This window comes from Bubalus kerabau, chromosome 23 (assembly GCF_029407905.1).
Source record: "Bubalus kerabau isolate K-KA32 ecotype Philippines breed swamp buffalo chromosome 23, PCC_UOA_SB_1v2, whole genome shotgun sequence".
Taxonomy (NCBI): domain Eukaryota; kingdom Metazoa; phylum Chordata; class Mammalia; order Artiodactyla; family Bovidae; genus Bubalus; species Bubalus kerabau.
Window position 1 is genome coordinate 4417289 of NC_073646.1, and position 20293 is coordinate 4437581.

The window sequence follows — 20293 nt, forward strand, 5'->3', positions numbered from 1 at the left end:
GCAGTAAAAAAAAAAAAAAAAAAAAAGTCCCCGGGGGCACAATCCCTTTCCACTTCTACCTCCAGACACGTCTGCCCCCAGGAGCCAAGAATACTGGTCAGGGTGCCCAGGGAGTCCCCTGTCTTTCACTAGGCTTTCCTCTGCCCAGACACTTGGATGTCTCACCGGCGGTGCCTCAGGTACAGCAGAGAGCACTTCGGAGTTCACGTTCACGTTCACATGGCCGGGGCGGCAGGCTGACCCCTCTGCGTCCCTGCGCACTCCTGGACTGAGCAGATGGCAGCGGCCCCTCTGGCATCACATTTTTTCTCGACCTTATTTTACGGAGTAAATATTCGCCACTCGAGGCCCCTTGTTCCTTCGCTTCACAAATGAGACTTCAGATGGTTTACAGACGCTGATACTGGAAAGGAACTTAGGAGGGAAGTACCCACTTCCCCCTGGGGACCCTAAGGCCCTCTCCCTCGCCATTCTGTGGACACCCCCCTCAAGGGGCCCCGGCAGGCAGCCGTTCTCAGAAGGTTCTTTGGCTTCCTAGCCAAGCTCCTAAAGTCAAGGCTAATCCTGACAGGACAGCTTGTCCCAGGCTGGACTCTAGCCCCAAAATGATTCACCCAGGGCATGGGGCAGGATGACAAGGGCAGTGGCCAGTGGGAACCATGGGATAGGGGGTCAGAGGGGACCTCCTCACAGACCAACTGGTTTGATTTCACTGGTCAGGATCCTAGAACTCTGATAAATGATTATCCCAAGATCACAGGGCTAGTTAGGCTAGTCAGCAGTGAGCTGGTTCTGGGACCCAGCTCTGTACCAACTCCAAGTCTCATGCACTGTCCCTGTGCCTGGTTGCTCCCCACCAGCCTCGGAATGAGAAGGGGTGAGTGAACCTCAGAAGGACAGCGACTTCTCAGCCTGCCCTCTTCTTCCTTGCTTTGAAAACCATGCTCAAGACTTTAATACAATTGTTCTTAACCCATAAAGTCCAGAGACTGACAGAATAACTCCATCCCCATTCCCCACCCCTAATTCCCAGGAAGTCTCAGTTCAGGAGGTACACTGGGAAATTCGCCCAGGATTCCACAGCTGTGGTGTATACACTGATGCCCAGAGGATTCATGGATAAGGGTAAGCACTCACTTTCAAAAGGCAAGTACCTTTGGAAGAAGTAGGACATTAAGCCTTAAGCCCTGGGGGGTGACTGGACACTCCATGGAGCACACGGCTTTCCCTGCCTCGAGGGAGCACAGATCCTCGCAGGAGTCGTTGGCAATGCTTCCTCCGTTCAGAGGGGCCTAGCTGGGCGGGGGGGAAAGGCAGGGAGTAGGGACACAGGCTGGATTCTGAGACAGGCTGAGGTAGGCAGGTAGCCTCCCCCACCTCCACCTCCCCACCCAAAGAAACAACCTTCCTGGGAGCGTGATGACCACCTCTGGGAGGACTGATGGTCTAACTCTGGGGCACCGGACAAGGGGCGACCGACCGGGGGCCAGAGGAGAGTGGCTCCCGGAGGCCCCTGTCAGATGGATGCCTTGGGTTCAGCTCAGAGCTGTCCATTGTCGTGGGTTTGGCAGGTGGGGGAGCAAGGGCACAGACCCACCTCCTCCCCAGGCCGGGGAAGTAGGGGGAACTCAGCTTGGTTCTTGAGCTAAGGAACTTGATCTGACACCTTCCTGGGCCACACCCTCATCTCAGGGCTTTCCTTTGCCACGAGACCCAGAGCCAGACTGATCCTTCTGGACTCAGTCAAAAGCCAGGAGAGCTGGGCTCTGCTCTTTGACGTCTTCCTCACCGCCCACGCGGTTAGTATATAGGCTGCCCCTCACTGACTTGCACCCAGCTCCTTCCCCCCATAAAACGCAGCAGGGAACGATACCTGCTCGGCCAACCTCTTCAGAGTATTTTAAACATCGGTGATGTTTAAAACACTCTACGGGGAATTCTTCAGCAGCCCAGCGGTTAGGACTTGGCACTTTCACTGCCGTGGGCCCAGGTTCAGGGAATTAAAAGCCCGAAAGTTGGTACAGAACCAAAAAAAAAAAAAAAAAGCATTCTACAAATGTCAAGTATAATAATAATAATTTCCTAGAAGAGCAAAGATGCCAGATTGAATCCCAAGTTCACTGGGTAGGGCAAAACAGAACTGGCTTCGGATGAGAGCCACCCTGGCTCACTTGCACCCTACTCCTCTCAACCTCGTTTCTAAGCGGTCCATCCGTGGGCCAGGTGAGGTCTTTCTGCCCTGGGTCCTTCTCCCCCTTTTCCAGCTGGAAGCAGCTCAGAGAGGAGCTGTGGGTGTCCCTGCTCTCTGCGGTTCCCACTGGCGTGGGACAGGAACAAGGCTGAGCTACTGGCACGCTTGTGCCCAGACTTTGTCCTGCCGAGCCCCAGGCTAACTCTTGAGGTCACTGACTCCCACTTCCATGCAGCCCCGACTCACTCAGAAACTTCCACGACCATGCACAGCTCCCCCTCTGTCCTCTGCCTCCCAGGCCCCTCCTGTCACTCCGAGGTGGCCCTGCGTTTCACCCCAACGCAAAGGCACGTGAGGGGTCACATCGGCATGAGGACAGGTGAAGGCCTTTCCCGCTCTGGGAAATGGCAGCACAGTGGGAAACAGGCCACTCGGGGGGCCCGAGCAGCCTCGACACCATCCCCCTGATCAGTGAGCACAGGGAGCATCAAGCCCTTCAGGAGCAACTCGGGCCTCGAGACACAGCTCTGGCTGCACCTGAGCTGGTTGAGGGCGGCTCCAGCTCCCGCTCAGCGGCACTTGGCAGCTCGGGGCGGGTGCCTCGCATACCACTCTGCCCGGCCCAACCACAGCCGGCTGTCCCTTGGCCTGGGCGCCGCCAGCAGCCCCGCCCCCTCAGCAGCCCCAGGCCCTCTCCCGCCTGCTCGGGAGTGAGGCATCATCCTTAGCAGATCCCACCCTCAGGGGCCCCCCAGCCCTAGGTCCACTAGAGGAGACTGCAGAGGAAGGTCAAGCGAATAGGAGAAGCTGGGGCAGCAGCAACACAGGGGATACTCCACCCTATGGACCCTTCCAGAACAGCCACTGCCCACAGCCATGATGCCAGATCCTCTGCCTTTTCTCCCAAAGGGCTTCCCCAAATTCGAGACTGGCAGGTTCTACCTCTGAATCTTTAGGTTCATGGCCCCCGAGCTCATCTCGTTGTTCAGCCTTAGAGTGGTTTTCCTATTACAGCCTTGTTGAACTAAAAGGAAACTTAGGAATTCTCTAACCCAGCTCTTTCATTTCACAGATGAGGAGACTGAGGCCCAGAGACCAAAAAGAACCTGCCTGTATGTTGCCAAGCCCCTTGGGGCAAAGCCAGATGTAAAGGGATGGCTCCTAGGCTTCTAGCTCTGGCCTTTCAGGAAGGCTCCAAATAGTAATGGTGTTCTTGTTAACCTGATATTTCCAACCCCTTACACCCAAGTCTTACCCCGTCCCTGGGGCCCGGTGTTCCTGGGATCACCCATCCGTTCCCCTATAAAGTGCAGCCTCCCAGAAAGAGCCAGGGGAGGGCGCTGATATCAGGCTGGGCCCCTGAGCACAAATCTGGACACATACTTGGAGAAGACCTGGGGTCACAGAGGAAGGGCAGAAGACCACCTCCCACCCGCTGCTCCTTGAACTGCACCAACCCCCAAAGCCTCCAGAGCATTGATCAATTGGTAATGGATGGTTACCAGAGCAGGCAACCATCTGTTACCCTCAGTCATAGCTCCAGAGCTTGGACTCCATAGACAAAGATGTCTGGAACACCTAGGCTGCTCTCTGGTGGAACGTTCTGGAAATCCACATCTCCTCTGGAAGTAGACTTGTTTCCCGTTTGTAGCCTCAGACACGTGGGCCACACTTTCCCAGGAAGCCAGGGTCTGGCTCCCTCTCAGGACCTCCCCACTCTGGGGAGGAATCATGAAGGCAGTTAAACCTGAGAGCAGCTTCCTTCCCATGTGAACCCAGTGTCACTGAGGACCCAGGTACTCCTTCTCATCTCTTCAAACACTAAAACCCCAGACAGGGCTCTGATTGTGCAGGAACCTCTTCTTCCTCTGGTACCTGGTGGCCATGCAGAGGGCCAGGGCCAGTCACCGATTCCTTAGTTCTCGGGTCTCCCCTGGGGAGGGGAAGGTTAAAGCCAAGGGCAGGACAGAGGGCGGGGCAAGAGCGAGTGGACATTCCGCACACACTGTCCCCAGGGTGACCCTTCCTGGTCATTGGTGCCAGCCAGACTCCACCAGACTGCACTTGAGGATCCAGCAGGCCACCTGCCCAGGGGGCCACCCACCCCCGCCGGACAAGACTTCCAAGTCCCTGCACAAAACCTGAACCTGGTCTTGTATTCCTTTCCTGAAGCTAGTGTAACAAAGTCCTGCAACCTGGTGGCTTAAAGCAACAGAAACGTATTCCCTCATGGTTCTGGGGCCAGAAGTCCAATATCAAGGGGCCCTGTTTCCCCAAGGTTCTAGGAGTGGTGCCTTCCTGTCCTCCAGTTTGGACGGCTCTCAACAGCCCTTGGCTCATCAGTGGGCATCTCCAGTCTCGCCTGCCTTGCCCTGTGTCAATCATGGCCTGTTCCCCCTGCCTCCATTCTTTGTCTCTCCTCCTCTTCCTCTCAGGACACCAGTCACACGAGCTTACTACATCTGCAACAAGCCCATTTCCAAAAGTGGCCGCCCTCTGAGATGCTGAGGTTAGGATTTCAGCATATCTTTTTGGGAGACACGACCTAACCTGTGATGGGTCTGCCGACAGCCAGGCTACCGTGCGCCCGGAACGCTTTCTGCTTCCCACAGATCTGGCCGCAGGATTTCGGGTCAGCCTCCCCAACACCAGTCGGTTCCTCTCTCCCCGCTCCCCAGTGCTGCCTGGCTAATTCCAGCTCCCGTTTCAGACTTCAGCTTCGAGGCCGAACCCCTGGGACACATCCCTGGACTTGGTACTGAGGGGCTTCTGCTCTGTGTCCCCACAGCGCCTGTCAGCCAATGTGACAGCCTTTTTTTTTTTTTTTTTACTACACCAGGTGTTAACTGCAGCATAAGGGATCTTTTGTTGCAGCATGTGAATCCTTAGTGGTGGCTTGCAGAATCTAGTTCCCTGACCAGGGATCAAACCAACACACCCTGCACAGCAAGAGTGAAGTCTCGACAACGGGACTAGCAGTGAAGTCCAGAGTCTGCTTTTTTAACGAGCACCCAGGTGATTCTCACACATGCTAGAATCTGAGAATCACTGTCCTTGGGCCTTGACCTTGGCAGTCAACCTATACCCATCTTCCCAGGAACCTACTGGGTGCAAAGTGTGGACCACGCCTGCCCCTTGTTCTGCTCCCAGCCAACAGCCCTTCTAAAATGACGCTGATGGTTGCCCATTTCTGTGAATACACTAAAAACTATTGAATTGTGCACTTAATTGGGTAAATTGTATTACACGTGAATTATTATCTCTCAAGAAAGCTGTTTAAAAAATAAAGCATCTACAATTCTTTTCCTTCTCCAAAACTTTAGTTGAACCTGTGGTCTACTTTCAAAATCTCTCAATCTGTTTCCCTCCCACCAGCCCTGCCCCCCTGCCCCACCCACCCAGCAGCCCAGGACCCAGGTAGGCAGGCACTGCCCTCTCTCACCTGGATTATGGAACAGCCCCTCCCTGAGCCCTATGCCCTCCTCTGCACACACCCTCCGAGCCCTGTTCCCCATCATCCATTTCTGTCTCTTTGCTTTGCTCTTCTGGGAGCGCCAGGCCCCCCCTTGCCTCCCTATGCTGTGCTTTCAACTGCGGAATGCTCCCCTCACTGCCTGGCTATCTCCCATCCTCCCCTGAGTCCTGGCTCCTTGTCACCTTCTCCGTGAGGTCTCCCTGGCCACCCTGCTGAGGCTGCCTCCCAACCCTCTGTCCCCTCTTTTCATCCTAGTCTCTCTTTCTCCACTGAACCTATAAATGTCTAAAAGACTAGATAAGTTGCTTATCTGACTGCCTGTCTACCAGAGATTGTATGTCCTGGCATCTAGAACAGCCATCGGATGGATGGATGGATGGATGGACAGACAGATGAATGGATGGATGGATGCATGCATGGATGGGTGGATGGGAGGAGAGGATAGGTGAATGGTGACAAAATGTAAGGCCTTCCCACAAATCAGAAAGTTCAAAGTTCCAGAAGAGAGGAATTCAGAACCAGGATTCAGAACCAGAGAAGCACCCATGGGTGGAGGCACTTAACTGGCCTATTATTTTGTGATCAAAGGGTCCTAGGAGTAGCTGCCAATGTGGATTCCTGAATATAAAGATCCTCCCCTCAAAGACAGAGCAGGTAATTGGAGGGAGTAGCAGGCAGGGAGAGAGAAATTTCGTTCTGGTAGCGGAGTCTCAGCGCCAGACAGGGATGTGGACCCCAGGAGCTCGTTGCAGGAGCTCCTGGGGTAGGGGTAGTGCATTTGGGTGTAAACTGGATTCACTAGTGAGCATTTCTGGAAAGGGGAGGGGACCCTGGAGACTTGCCCCCCACCTCTTCGTCCCTCCAGAGCCAGGACAAACCACAGAGCTACAGCCACCAGCTTCCAGAGCTGGCTGACACCCCAGTCTCTGGGTTGGGGACCCCTAACTCCACCCTGAGGAGCCCCAGATACATTGCAGCTGGGGGTCTTTCCGGCGAGGGGAGCATAGGAGGCTGAGAAGTGAACCCCTCACAGATGGTGGTGGAGGGTCACCCAGACGTTCCTTCTGCATGTGATATCTGCTGAGTATTAGGAGGGCCCCCCATCCTGCTCCTCTCTGGCCACCCCCCCGCAGGAGACAGTGCAGAGCTGGGCACAGGCACTCCCGGGGGAGTTTGCTGGTTCTCAGTTCTTGCTGCCTCTCTCCATCACACGACGGGCCACCAGGAACCAGACCCCTGCCCTCCAGATGTGTCAATTCCAACTCACTCTGTACCTGGACACACGTGACCAACCACAGGGAGCTGGAAAATCTTCCCCACGATCCTCCCCAGGACCACCACTAGGCGAGTAAAATTCCTAAAATTCCCTATCCCTGGCCAGCTGTCCATCCATTCATTCAACACACTCACCCTGGGAGTGTCTGCAGAGTTCCATATTAGCCTTTGGGGACAATTGTGTGGGCTGTGGGGCCGGAGAGGGGACCAAGGAAACAGGTGTGACAACCTGGGAGACAGACGAGAACTGCTCAGAGCCAGCAACGAGGGAACTTCTGGTGGTCCAGTGGGTAAGACTCTGTGCTCCCAATGCAAGAGGGCCTGGGTTCAATCCCTGGTCAGGAAACAAGAAGATCCTGAATGACGCAACTAAGAGTTCCCATGCCACAGTCAAAGATCCTGAGTGCTGCAGTGAAGACTGAAGACCCTGTGTGACCCAGCTAAGACCTGGTGCAGCTATTAATAAACAAATAAATAAATAAATAACAAAAAGAGAGAGTGTTCCGTCTAGAATCTCAGGATATGACATTATTTGGAAATAAGGTCTGTGAAGAGGTGATTAGTCAAGATAAGTTCATATGGGATTAGAGTGGACCCTGAGTCCAAGACTTCTGTCCTTATAAGAGGGGGAGGAGACACACAAAGAAGAGGCCATGTGAGGACACAGGCAGAGATCAGAGAGACGCACCCAGTAGCCAAGGAAGGCCTAGGCCTGCTGGACCCGCCAGAAGCTGGAAGAGGCAGGAAGGAATCTCACCTGGAGCCTCTGGGGGAGCGCGCCCTGCCCACCCCTCGACTTCGGACTTCCAGCCTGCTGACTGGGAGAAACTGAATTTCTGTTTTTTGATGTACATTACCACATGTGGAGGGGCTTCTCCGGTGGCAGCAGTAAAGGATCCACCTGCAATGCAGGAGATGCAGGAGACACGGGTTCGATCCCTGGGCCGGGAAGATCCCCTAGAGGAGGGCATGGCAACCCATTCCAGTATTCTTGCCTGGAGAATCTCATGGACAGAGGAGCCTGGTGGGCTACAGTCCACAGGGTCAAAAAGAGTTGGACATGACTGAAGCAACGCAGCGCACACATGCACACATGCACCATGTGTGAAATGGACAGCCGGCGGGAATTTGTAGTATGACTCAGGAAACTCAAACCGGGACTCTGTCGCAACCTGGAGGGCTGGGATGACGTGGGAGGTGGGAGGGAGGCTCAGGAGGGAGGGGGCATATGTATACCTGTGGCTGATTCATGTTGATGTATGGCAGAAACCAGCACAATACTGCAAAACAATTATCCTTCAATTAAAACAAATTCTCTCTTGTTTGAAGTCACTTAGTTTGAGGTCATTGGTTACAGCAGCCCAGGAAAATAATACAGGAACCAACACCCGAGCCGGCCCTACGAAAGCCTCCCAGCCCCCGCTGAGGCTATGCTGGTCGTGCTCCTCAGCCCCGGGGCCCCGTCCCTGCTCCCACTTACTCTGCAAGCTCTGGCCATTTATTTTTAGCCCCGATTACACCTGCCTTATATGGCTCCCTGCTCCTATCACCAACAGGGACGGCCTGCCCTCCCAGTCTGTAAGCTCGTGGAGGACAGAATCCAAGGATATCTGCAGCGCTGAGAAGGGGCAGCTGTGCTGATGATGAGATCCTCAGAGTCGCTCGCGTTTCATGATATTCGAGGAAACCAGAGGCAGGTGTCAAACTACAGGAATACTGTTCGCAGTGAGAGCCTGTAATCGCTGTCACAGCCCTTCTAACCTTAAAAAGTATCTGAGATCGAAAACCATCCTAAGCATCCGATAGCCACTTTCTTATTTTAGTCGCAAAACAACCCCATGCTGTAAATAGGGCGAGTATTATTCCACTCTACGGGCAGAGCCAACAGGTGCTGAGGTGGTAAGGGGCTCACTGGTGAACTGTGATGATGCCAGGGCTTGCTCTGTCCTCGAGTCTCAGAGTGCATGCCGCCCCCGCCCCCTGGTATCCTCATGGACAGCCTCAGGGGAGGGAGGTCTGGGTGGAGAGGACATCGGCCTACCTACCTACTCCGAAACGAAACTGAGGCAGGAAGAAACAGGAGAAAGAGGTGGATTCGCCGCCGGCCTTCTGTTCCTGGGACCCCTGGGACCCAGGCTTCATGTTTTGGGAGCCTGAGGCCGGGTTGGGCTCCCCCAGGCCACTGCGAGAGCTGTGACCCCTCCCCGATGTTTCCAGACCCCTTCCTAGGTCCCAGGGAATGTTCCTGGTGTCTTCAATCTCCTGGGATAAGCTAGAGAAATAAATGGTCTTCTATTGCCTGACCCTTGATTAATAAAGCATAGGAGGAAGTTTGGGGAAAAGCAAGTAACCAGCAATGGCTGGAAGTGTCTCTGGGGGGGCGGTGCGGGTATACAGGGCGGGCACCCATGGAATCAGAGGCACTTTGGGGACCTAGAGATCAAGGCAATGGCTTTGTATTAACCTGTTGCCATCTAGGGAAAACTCTATGGGAGGCAACTGCGCTGGCTGAGGTCCTAACTGAATGGCCACTTGGAGGAGAACCAGGGGCCGCAGGTTTGGCAGCGGCCTGAAGCAGGGAGGGAGGGAGGGCAGGGGCTCCAACACCCCAGGGCTCCCCTTGGCCTGGTTCTGGGCAGGGCTCCCGGTGCAACCCACTTCCCACAGGCCCCAAACTCCAGGCCAGACTTTGCCTGCACCTGTATGAGCTCAGAATGCAGTCCCTGCTCTAGAAGGATCCAAAAATATGTGAGAGGGAAGGGAAGGAGAGGAGCTTACTGGAAGGGGAGGGGCTACAGCATGCTGAGGGCTTAGGGAGACAGTGGCTTGGCTCAGCATTCAAGGCCCTTTCCAGCGGGCTCCAGCCCATCAGGGTGGTCTGGTCTCCCTCAACGGGAGCCCCACGTTCGAGCCAGAGCTCTTCTCATCCCGTTTCTGCCAGCACCACGGTCCGAGCTTTCCCGCTCCCGGCTCTGATCCCCAGCTCCAGATGCTCCCCTACCCCGCCCCGTCTCTGCTTACACGAGTCACCTTTCATCATTCATCAGACATTGCCAAGCACCTCCAGTGAGCCAAGCGCTGTGCTACGCATCGGCGATGAGGCGGTGAGCAAGTTAAACAAATGCTCAGCCCCGTCCTCTTGTAGCTGACCCAGTGCAAAACCCTGCCCTTCCGTGAGGCCAGACCTCCAGCCCTCCTCTGAACTCCAAACAGAGCTGCCCAGAGCATTAGTTACATCTTTTTTTCAGTGCCTGTCATCTCCCCAAATAGAAGGCAGCGCCTCAGGGCAGGGGCATAACCGGTTCCTGCCAGCACAGTGCGGCCAGCCCGGACGTCACAGTGGGCATGGCCTGGCCTCAGGGCTAGAGAGCTGGGCCTTTCCGAGAGGGACCCTGCTTGCCTAATCGGTCCTGCCTCGCTCCTTGAGCCTCCACCCTGTGTGATTACCCAGCCCTGCCCTTCCTTCCCTCTTCCTGCCATGTCTGAATCCACGTTGCACCCTCATGCCTCTTGATCACATACTGCCCATCACCCCGAGTCACGTGTCCATCCTGATTCCCGAGGCAGGGCTACATTGCCTGTTTCTTTAGGGAGCTGTGCTGAACCCTCCTCCCCAGGGTTGGCCACACAGTCTGCACTCGTCCTTTGCCCTTGGGCACTCTGAGCTGACAGAGGACTAGAGGTCAAGGGCCCTCAAGGTTGTGGAAGACAAGGACCCCAAGGGCCAGAGGAGAAAAGCCTCTTCTCATCACTTAACAGCCTTGCCATGATCATGGGGAGCCTGCCCCACTGGGCCAACGTCCCACCCGAAATCCTTCTGGGTCACGACTTGGGAACTGGACAGAGCAACAGCGACTGTGCCTTCCTATGGTCCCAACGACGTGGTCCCAGGAAGCACAGGCTCCTGGGATGGCACCAGGCAGGAGCTGCCTGCCAGCCCCACGGTCTCATGGGCTTCAGAACTGGGCACACCCACCACCAGCCTCGGGCTTCCCAGGCAGCTCAGCAGTAAAGAATTTGCCGGCCAGTGCAGGAGACCCAGGAGACATGGGTTCAATCCCTGAGTCTGGAAGATCTCCTAGAGGAGGAAATGGCAACTCACTCCAGTACGCTTGCCTGGGAGATCCCAAGGACAGAGGAACCGGACAGAGGAGACTGGTGGGCTACAGTCCCTGGGGTTGCAAAGAGTCGGACACGACTCAGCAACTAAACAATGACACCAGCCTTCCCTGCACACCAGCAGGGAAGAGCTGGAGGGTGGAAGAGGCAGATGCTCTAGGCCCTGCCAGGGGTGTGAATGGCGGACCTGACAGCTCAGGCATTTTAAGAGCAGACTCCACCGCCCCAGCCCCTCACCCTGAGGACTGGCGGCTCAGGAAAGGCTGACCTGGAGGTCTCTGAGGGGACAAGGAAGTGACAGGGGCAAGCATCTGCCCACGCCAGAGGGGTGCCTGGGACCTTGACTCTGAACAAATCCGTCTTCGTGGCTGGAGAGGGATGAGGCTGAAACCAAATGGGATGGGATGTCCCTGAGCCCCGAGAAAGATACATCCCAGGTAACACAGACCAGGAAACAAATGTCTCCAGAAACTCAGCACAGATGAAAACTGACCCATCCCATTGCTGAATTACGCCACCCCCTTTACCTCCTGCTGACTACAGCAAGGCTGGGGGTGAGCAGCGGGTGAGTTTTTTAACCGCAGAGCAAGTCCTACAGCTGTGGCCACCGTGGCTCCAGTCCACTCCCTGTCTCCCTCCTTCAGGGTCAGGTAGAGGAAGCCCTGCTCTACAGCTCAGGACTGGGGACTATCTATTGCCTCAACACCATGACTAGGGACTTAGGGTAAGACCTTGCCCACCAAAGCAATGAGAAATTCCATGTTAGAGATGCATTTGTTGAGCTAAAATCTTCTGACTCCTTTCAAACAAAAAGTGACTTGGGAAAGTGACAGTTTAAGTGTTGAGCCATTAGCCTTTGCTGGAATGAGTTTCAGGGTACGTCTCATGGGGACAAAGCAAGGCCAGTGTCCGGGGAGAGAAGGGAACCTCCAAGGAGAGAAGGAAATGGACAGGGCAGAGGCAGGCGCTGAAGCCATGTGTCTGAGTCTAGAAGGCCCCTGAGAAGGCAGGTGAGGAAGGTGTGGGGGTTTCTGAGGGCCCTGGCCGCCCGGAGCAGATCCTGAATTCCCTCAGCCTGAAATGAGTCTTGCCGATGGGCCAGGGAGCTGTGGAGGGAGGCCTTGTAGCCACCTGGAAAACACCCAGAGGAAACCTGAGCCTGGCTACCTCTGGGCCCCGTGCCCTGCACCATGCCCTGCGCCAGCTTCCACCAAAGTAATGGTCCCTGCAGAGCCGAACACAAGTGCTTCCTGGGATCAGGTCGGTGCATGTCTGCAGAATGAACACCTTGGGACAGAGCTTGGGGTCGGGTTTTGCCCCCTTCTCTGCAGCATCTGAAGGCTCAAGAAGGCTGGTTCACCAACAGCGAGAGACCAGCGTTTGCTGTGATGAAAATGCTGATTCACTGGTCACCTCCTGGCCTCATCTCAGCTGGACTGGAGACCAGATTCTGGTCTGGCCCTGCTGTTCGATCCCACGCATCTCAGGACAACCGGCCTCCTTTTCTACCTCAAGGGGTTCTTGTACAGCTCTGGCTGGTTCTTCCCCTCCACGGCCTTCTCCCCGCTCTGTAGCAATCCTGTTGTAGACCAGGATCCTCACTTCCTCATTGAACTCCCTGGTGGGCACAGACACTGCTGAGTGAACTCGAGTGCACGGGGGATCCCTCTGAGATCCCCCCTCAAACCCCCTCGGACCTGTCCACCTCGCTCTCAAACTCTGACGTCCACCCTATGCCCCATGATCATCAGCCCTTCCTGCTCCTCTGCATCCTCCCCGTCGGCCCAGGAACACACTGCCTCCTCTGCAGACTCAGCCACACCACCTCCTCTCACTGTCCTCTAGCTCTCGTAGACTTAATATTGAAAGTCTCTCCCAGTGAACATGCCTCTGCGTCCTCACTGAGTGACCGGTCCGCAGCCTCCTGGTGTCCAAGCCAAGGCCTCACTTTCCCTGGCCTCTCCTCAGGATTCACAGCCTCTGCAGGAAGCACCCTGTCCTCTGCTGCCAGGTCACGCCTCTGCCTGGATCTCGTCCCATCTTCCTGAAATCCATTTATCTTCCTCCTCTTCCTACTCCCCAGGGACTGGTCCTGGACTCTCTTCTTTTTCTCTCTCTGCAGCAGTGTCCTCAGGGATCTCACAGCCTCGCCCTCATCTTTACCCAAATGAGCCTCATTTCTGGATCCCCAGACCCGACCTTCCTCCGAAGCTAACCGTCTGCGTCCAGGCGTTCCCCCAGGATCCAGAATTCACGATGATTTCAGATGACCTTTTAAAATCAGTTATTTTACGATCCTAGTCTTTTCTTATTTTTCTGGCAAGGTGCTGCCTGCTGTGGCCTACACGAAACCCTTGGGGGCTCCTTCCTGCCCAGCTTGCTGGGCCAAGGAGTCCCTCAGATTATTCCCCAGCATCTGTGGGGCCTGCCCTCCAGTCCATCTCTCTCCCTTGCCAGAGTACACATCATCCCAGCTCGGTCTACTCCTCCCTACAAACAACTGCCAGACGTACTTTTCCAAACCACGCCCCCCCAACCCCGTGGTTTACCTGCCACCCACAGAGCAAAGCCCCCTCCTCAGCCCAGCACCCCTCACACTCTGGCCCCAACCCAGCCTCCCGGACTCCCCACAAACCCCACCTCACCCTTCCTCCCCGTGACCCTCCTGGGTCTTGCCTGAGCCCCACCTTCCCTGCTGCATGAATGTGCTCATCCCTGCTTTTCCTCAGCATTCTCTTCTGAACCCTATGCTTCTCAAGGCCCATCTCAGATCTTCCCCTCACCTGGAAGACGTTTCCTGATCCACTCAGATCTACTTCCGTCCATCCCGCCCCATTTACCTGGACCTCCCTGAGGACACGCGTGTGTCTTCTTTGTGTGTGCACAGCCACAAGGGGGACACCCTATCTCCCCCAGCCCCAGACTATAAGCGTGCCAAAGACAGAATGCCTATCTGCGTTCCCTTGGCCCCACACCTGCGAATCAGCAGGTACACACTAAGTCCGGGATGAATTAAGGAAGGTGTCTGAGTGAAAGTGCTTTGCATCCTCGAGCAGTATTTAAACAGAAGGGATGGTGAGTCTGGCTTTAGATTGGATTTGGAGTAGAGGGGTGCACCCCATAGTGGCAGACCCCATCCACGCCCCCCTCTTCCAGCCACACCCCTCCTTCCAGGCCAGAAGGCATCGTATCTGTGCCCTATCTTGATCCCTCAGGCCATATCAACGGAGGAACGGTCGTCTTCCTCCTGAGTCCACAGGGATCAGGCTCCTTCCTGGCCACCACACCTGAGTGAGTGCCCAAAGGCCAGGTGGATGCAGCCAGCCTCACCGGACCCCTCTCTGGTCCAGGATTCCAGCTCTGGCCTTTGAGCTAGCTGTGTGAGTTTCACTGCCACACCCACATGGGAGGCAAAGCCCGCATTTCCCAAACCTTGGATCCACAGGCCACCAGGCTCAGTGCCCACATCTGGGGGCTGCATCCACTGAGCAGATCCAGACTAGCACCTCATGCACCCAATGTGGAAGTGGACCACCTGCTCCTCACGGCTCGTCTGGCAGCACCAAGCCAGGAGCTGGGGACCTCGCTGGGGACACAGCTTGCAGTGGAGGGGGAACATGCTGGAAAGGCTTCTGGGGTCTACTCCCTCCCTAGGATCCCCCAGCTCGAGCCCTCCCCAACAGTTGGATCATGGAACCTGGGCTACCCTGCTGAGGGGCTGTGAAAACCACTTCCTTCTGGGTGGGAGAGGAAATGTCACGAAGGGGTTCCTAAGAGACCCCCATTGCTCTTGGAGGGCCTTGGGAGCCCCAGCACGCACCAACCTCTTGCCATTGGGATGGCAGAGTGGGGCCAGAGCAGACGGGGTGAGTTTGCAAACCAGGGCTGGGCTGGAGGAAGCAGAGGAGCAGACTCAGACACCCTGTCGTCCCTCAATCGTTGCCTCTAACAGGTAACAGGAAGCAAGGCTGTCCTGAATTCAGCCTAACAAACACCAGCCATTTAAGCCCAAAGAAATGTTTTCCCAGCACCCCCATCCCAACATGCTCTCTGGGGAGTCAAAGTTCAAAGGCATTGGTCTTGCCCTGTATCCCAAGGCAGCCATGCGTGGCCCCACACCCACAGGCAGAGGAACTGGGGTGTCCAAGGAGGACTGGGGTGTCCAAGAAGGACTGCAGAGAGAAGGGCCAAAGGAGGCCAGGAACTCCCGGGTGGGCTGAGACCGGCCCTGGCCCGGCATGCCTGCCGTGGACTCGCTGTCTGACCTTGACCACGGTTCTTTCCTCTGGTTTTTGCTCCCTCACCTGGACCATGAGCAGACTGAGTAAACCCTCTTGGGGCTGTTTTCCTCTGTCCTTGAGCAGGCTTGACCCCAGGCCAGGTCCCCAAGACAAAGAGGAGGACGCTGGCGGTTACAAAGGACTGGGGCGGACTGGGGGTCGGGGAGGCTGTGGAGCCCATCACCCTGGTGCAGAGGACCACGGGAGCAAGGACGGCAAATAAGAAGGAAGGGCGGCTCTGCAGGGTCCCCCCAGGAAGCAGGAAGGGGGCCTGCCTCCAGGGACGGGTAAGCAACACGCGGATGGAAATGAGGATTCAGCACAGGGGTGGGAAGTTCAGGAGCAAAGCTGTGTCTGTGGGCATGGTGGCATTTACTGGTAGCATATTCTACAGGCAAGTCAACCGGTAGAAAAGATTGTCACTATGGGGTGGGGGAAGCCATTCATGGAATCCCCTACCCCGGATCATAGGAGGAAGCCATCTGGGGTTTATAATCTGCAACTGGGGGTTAGGAAGCCCACCACTGTGAAGAACACACAGCACAAGCCATGAGCATGGGGAGGAGGGCGGGGACCCCGCACACGAGTGGCCAGGCCAGGGCCAGTGGGGGTGCTCACTGCAGAGTCCAGGAAGGAAAGGACTGCAAAGAAAGGATCTTTGCAGAAAGCACCTGCCTGCCTCCTTTCCCAGTGGCGAGGTCCCCCAACAGGGCCTGTGGGACATTCCAGATGTCCAGTTCCCTTGGTGGGAGGAAAGATAAAGGATGTCCCTAAAAGGCTAAAAGTTCCTGGGGCGCCGGCGTGGAAGCTGCGGAGCTGGCAGCTGGGGCTGGGCGGTGCAGGGGAGAGGTCGGCAGTGGCTCCCGGGCTCAGGCTCCGATTACACGACTGTTTCCATACTTAGCTGCCTGACAGCCGCTTGGAATCCTTGCCACCCCAGCCACTGCAGCCCCACGGAGCCCAAATTAAACTCAAGGGCAGACAAGGGCAGGGCCCAGTGGCACATGCGAGGCCGGAGCCCCCCGCCTCGGTCTCCAGCCCTCGAGGGACTGGCTTCTGCTCCTGCCTGCCATGGGCTCCCCGGTCTGGGTCTAAGAGCTCAAGAAAGAGAACCCCCAAGGCCCCACGGTCCCCAGCGCAGATGAAGCCTACAGTCATCATGAAAAGGCAAAGCGGAACTCCTGTACTCCTGGGGGGTCCCCAGGGCACCCCTGAAGCACCTTGGAAGGGCATTCAGCCCCAAGAGTCTTGGGAACAGAGGTGGCAAAATGCTCTGGTACCCCCTCCACACCTATAAATAACCCCTATGCTGTAACCGGAGCCACCGCCTCTGCCACACAAAGTGCTGAGATGTCACAGGAAAACCACGGCACACAGGCCCCAGCCCCCTTCCAGTGAAGCCCCCAGCCTAGCCCAGCTCCACTCCAGACTGGGTCCCGGCCCTCCTCTAAACTGCCCAATTTGGTTTCCAGCTCTTCGCTCCAATCCCACCCCAAACTGAGCCCCTCTCTGTCCCATTGTTTCCAAGCCGTGCCCCCCACCCGCCCTCACCCATGCAAAGCCAGGCACCCCTCCATCTCCACCAGGTGGGAGGGTCAACTCAGTGACCTCCAGGGGTTCCCTCCACCTCCACGAGCAGGGTCCTCTGTCCGCCTAGGAGGCTCTAGTCTTGACTCTTGGGGTCTTCTTCCCCTACCATCTACCGGCCAGCCCTTCTCCCCAGCCCCCTGCTCAGGCCTTGCACCTGCCTGCACCTCTCAGGTCACGGCTTCCGCTACCTCTGGCTTCCTCCCCACAAGCCCCCTGACTGCTCTCAGGTCTCCACACTCAGTGCCTTCTCAGTGAGACCAGCCGGGAGGCAAAGGGCTGCCATCAGCCTCCAGGAGCCATGGAGGCCTCATCCTCCGTCCACTGCCCGAGCCTCCCACCCCACAGTAAACAGAAAACCTCGGGGGCGTGTGGGGTTGCAGGGTGGCCCGGCCAACCGGCTGGGGGTTGTACCTGCTTGTCCTGGGAGCAGGAGTGAGGCCACGAAGCAGCAGAGCAGGACCAGCGCCCTCATGGTGACTGCCAAGAGAGCCCAGCTGCTCCGGGCCTCTATTTATAGGGCGGGCGGCGGCGGGGGCGGGCGGCAGGGTCACACAGTCACCGGGGCAACTGGGCGGACGTGATGGGCCAGCGGCGTGGACCCCGGAGGCTGCTCTGCGCCTGCAGCACCAGCTGCCACGGGGAAGGCAGGGCCCAGCTGACTCCTCTCCCACGACAGCCCCAGGGTCACGTGACAGGGGTCTCAGGGTGGGCAGGGGTGAGGGTTGTACAGCAGAGAAAAAGTGGGGTGTCCTTTTGGGTCTGGTCTGGGAGTCAGGGATCGAGTCTTCTCAGCACCTGCAGTCATGTGAGCTGAAGTCCGTGTGAGCAGTGCCTTTCACACACCTTGGCTTTGTGGACCAAAGGCCTATTAGACAACAGCCACTGACACACATCTGAGCCCCTCTCCGAAGGTCAAGAGGGTAGAGCCTTGATGGTCAGTTGAGGAAAGCCCGTGACATCTGACCTTTGAGGTCAATGGCGAGGAGCCTTGGCTTCCCTCTCCCCTGGAAGAGACAGAATGCTTACGGGAGGGAAAAGGTACATCGGATGCTGTGTGGTCGGGCAGAGCCTGGATGGACCGGTCCCTGTCCAGCAGCACTTCTGCAACATGCTACTTGATACACTCTTCCTGGGGGCACGTGACGGCCCCCTGAAAGCCAGCTCTAGAAGGGGTGGCGTAGGCTGGTCTTGCTGGGGACGGCGTCCCTGTGGGGGTGACTGTTGGCCGTGGGGGACAGGACAAAAGTCTGGTTGGCATCTTTCACGCACTTCCCATTTAAAACGGTTTTATGAGACACAATGGCCACACAGCAAACAACGTATTCAAAGTGTACAATTCGATATATCTTCACACACGTACACAACCACAATCAAAATGACAGATTCCCCATGCTCGAATTGTCCTCATGTTCATTACAGTCCCTCCCTCTTACCCTCTCCTACCCCTTCCCAGGGCTTCCCAGGTGACGCTGGTGGTAAAGAACACGCCTGCCAGTGCAGGAGACGTAAGGGACACAGTTTCAATCCCTGGGTCGGGAAGATCCCCTGGAGGAGGGCACGGCAACCCACTCCAGTATTCTTGCCTGAAGAATCCTACAGGACAGAGGATCCTAGCAGGCTACAGTCCACTGGGTCGCAGAGTCGGACATGACTGAAGCGACTTAGCACGCACGCATACCTACCCCTTCCCAGGCAACCACTGATCTGCTTCCTGCCACTATACATTAGTTTGCATTTCCTAGATTTTTATATAAATGGAATCATCCCATCTGCGTTCTTTTTTATCTGGCTTCTTTCACATAGTATAATGATACTGAGACATTTTCACATTGTAGCACATATGAATAGTTGACTCCTTTTGATTCTGGGTTGTATTTCATGGCCTGGATAGACCCCAATTTGTTATCCATCACCTGTTGAGAGACTTTAGGTTTTTAAAGCTGCTATAAACATCTATATACAATTCATTATGACATACACTTTCATTTCTTTTGGGTAAATACCTAAGAGTTGGGCTTTGCTGGCAGTCCAGTGGTTAAGACTCTAGGCTTCTACCTCAGGGGTCATGGGTTCAATCCCGGTCAGGGAGCTAAGATCCCACATGCTGCACAGTGTGGCAAAAAAAAATTTTTTTATTCTTTTCCATTATATGTTATAACAAGATATTGAGCACAGTTCCCTGTGCTGTACAGTAGGTCCTTGGTGGTTATCTATTTTATATATAGTAGTGTGTATATATTCATCTCAAACTCTTAATTCACTCCTCTTAGCCTTAACTTTTTTCTAAGATGATCATGCTGCTGCTGCTGCTGCTAAGTCGCTTCAGTCGTGTCCGACTCTGTGCGACCCCATAGACAGCAGCCCACCAGGTTCCCCCGTCCCTGGGATTCTCCAGGCAAGAACACTGGAGTGGGTTGCCATTTCCTTCTCCAATGCATGAAAGTAAAAAGTGAAAGTGAGGTCGCTCAGTCGTGTCCGACTCTTTGCGACCCCATGGACTGCAGCCTACCAGGCTCCTCCATCCATGGGATTTTCCAGGCAAGAGTACTGGAGTGGGGTGCCATTGCCTTCTCCGTCATACCATTTTATAATCCCAACATCAGTTACTCCACATCCTTACCAACATTTAATATGGCCTGTTTTTCAAATTTTAGTGATTCTTATAGGTGTGTAGTGATATCACATTGTAGTTCTAATTTGCACCTTCCTAACAACAAATGATATTAAGCATGTTCCTGTGTATGTATCTGTCATCCACTTCTTTGGTGCATCTTTGATGAAGTGTCTATTCAAATATTTCTCCATTTTTTATGTCTTCTGGAGACAATCCTTTATCAGATATATCATTAGTAAATATTCCCTATCCAGTCTCCGGCTTATCTTCTCATTTATATGTGTATTTCAAAGAGCAGAAATGCTTAATTTTTATAAAGTCCACTTGATCAATGTATTATTTTAAGAATTATACCTTTGGTGTCATACTTAAGAACTCTTTGCCTAACCCAAGGCCATAAAGATTTTTTCCTGTTTTCTCCAGAAGTAGTTTCAGGCTTTACATTTAGATCTATAATACATTTTCTGCTTTTTTAAAAAAATATGTTGCAAGACTGGACTAAAATTTAGATTTTAACAAATGGATATCCAGTTGTTCCAGCACTGTTAAAAGGACTCTCCTGAAGTGTGAAAGTGTTAGTGCTTACTTGTGTCCAACTCTTTGCAACCTCATGGACTGTAGCCCGCCAAGCTCCTCTGTCCGTGGGATTCTCCAGGCAAGAATGGGAGTGGGTTGGCATTCACTTCTCCAGGGAATCTTCTCAACCCAGGGATCAAACTCAGGTCTCCCATACTGCAGGCAGATTCTTT

The 20293-nt window shown here is 55.1% G+C and overlaps 1 protein-coding gene across 2 annotated transcripts in view; it reads right to left on the reverse strand.

Annotated features, from left to right (window-relative positions):
- SRL (sarcalumenin) overlaps positions 1-17432 on the reverse strand; it is a 37128-nt gene extending 19696 nt beyond the window's left edge. Inside the window, exon 1 of one of the 2 annotated variants that reach the window (XM_055561263.1) lies at positions 17342-17432. In XM_055561263.1, the coding sequence (XP_055417238.1) occupies positions 17342-17402 (61 nt within the window). In that variant the 5' untranslated portion in view covers positions 17403-17432. The remainder of the gene's footprint in view (positions 1-17341) is intronic. The other variant, XM_055561262.1, reaches the window with a different exon arrangement.
- Positions 17433-20293: the final 2861 nt, after the last annotated feature.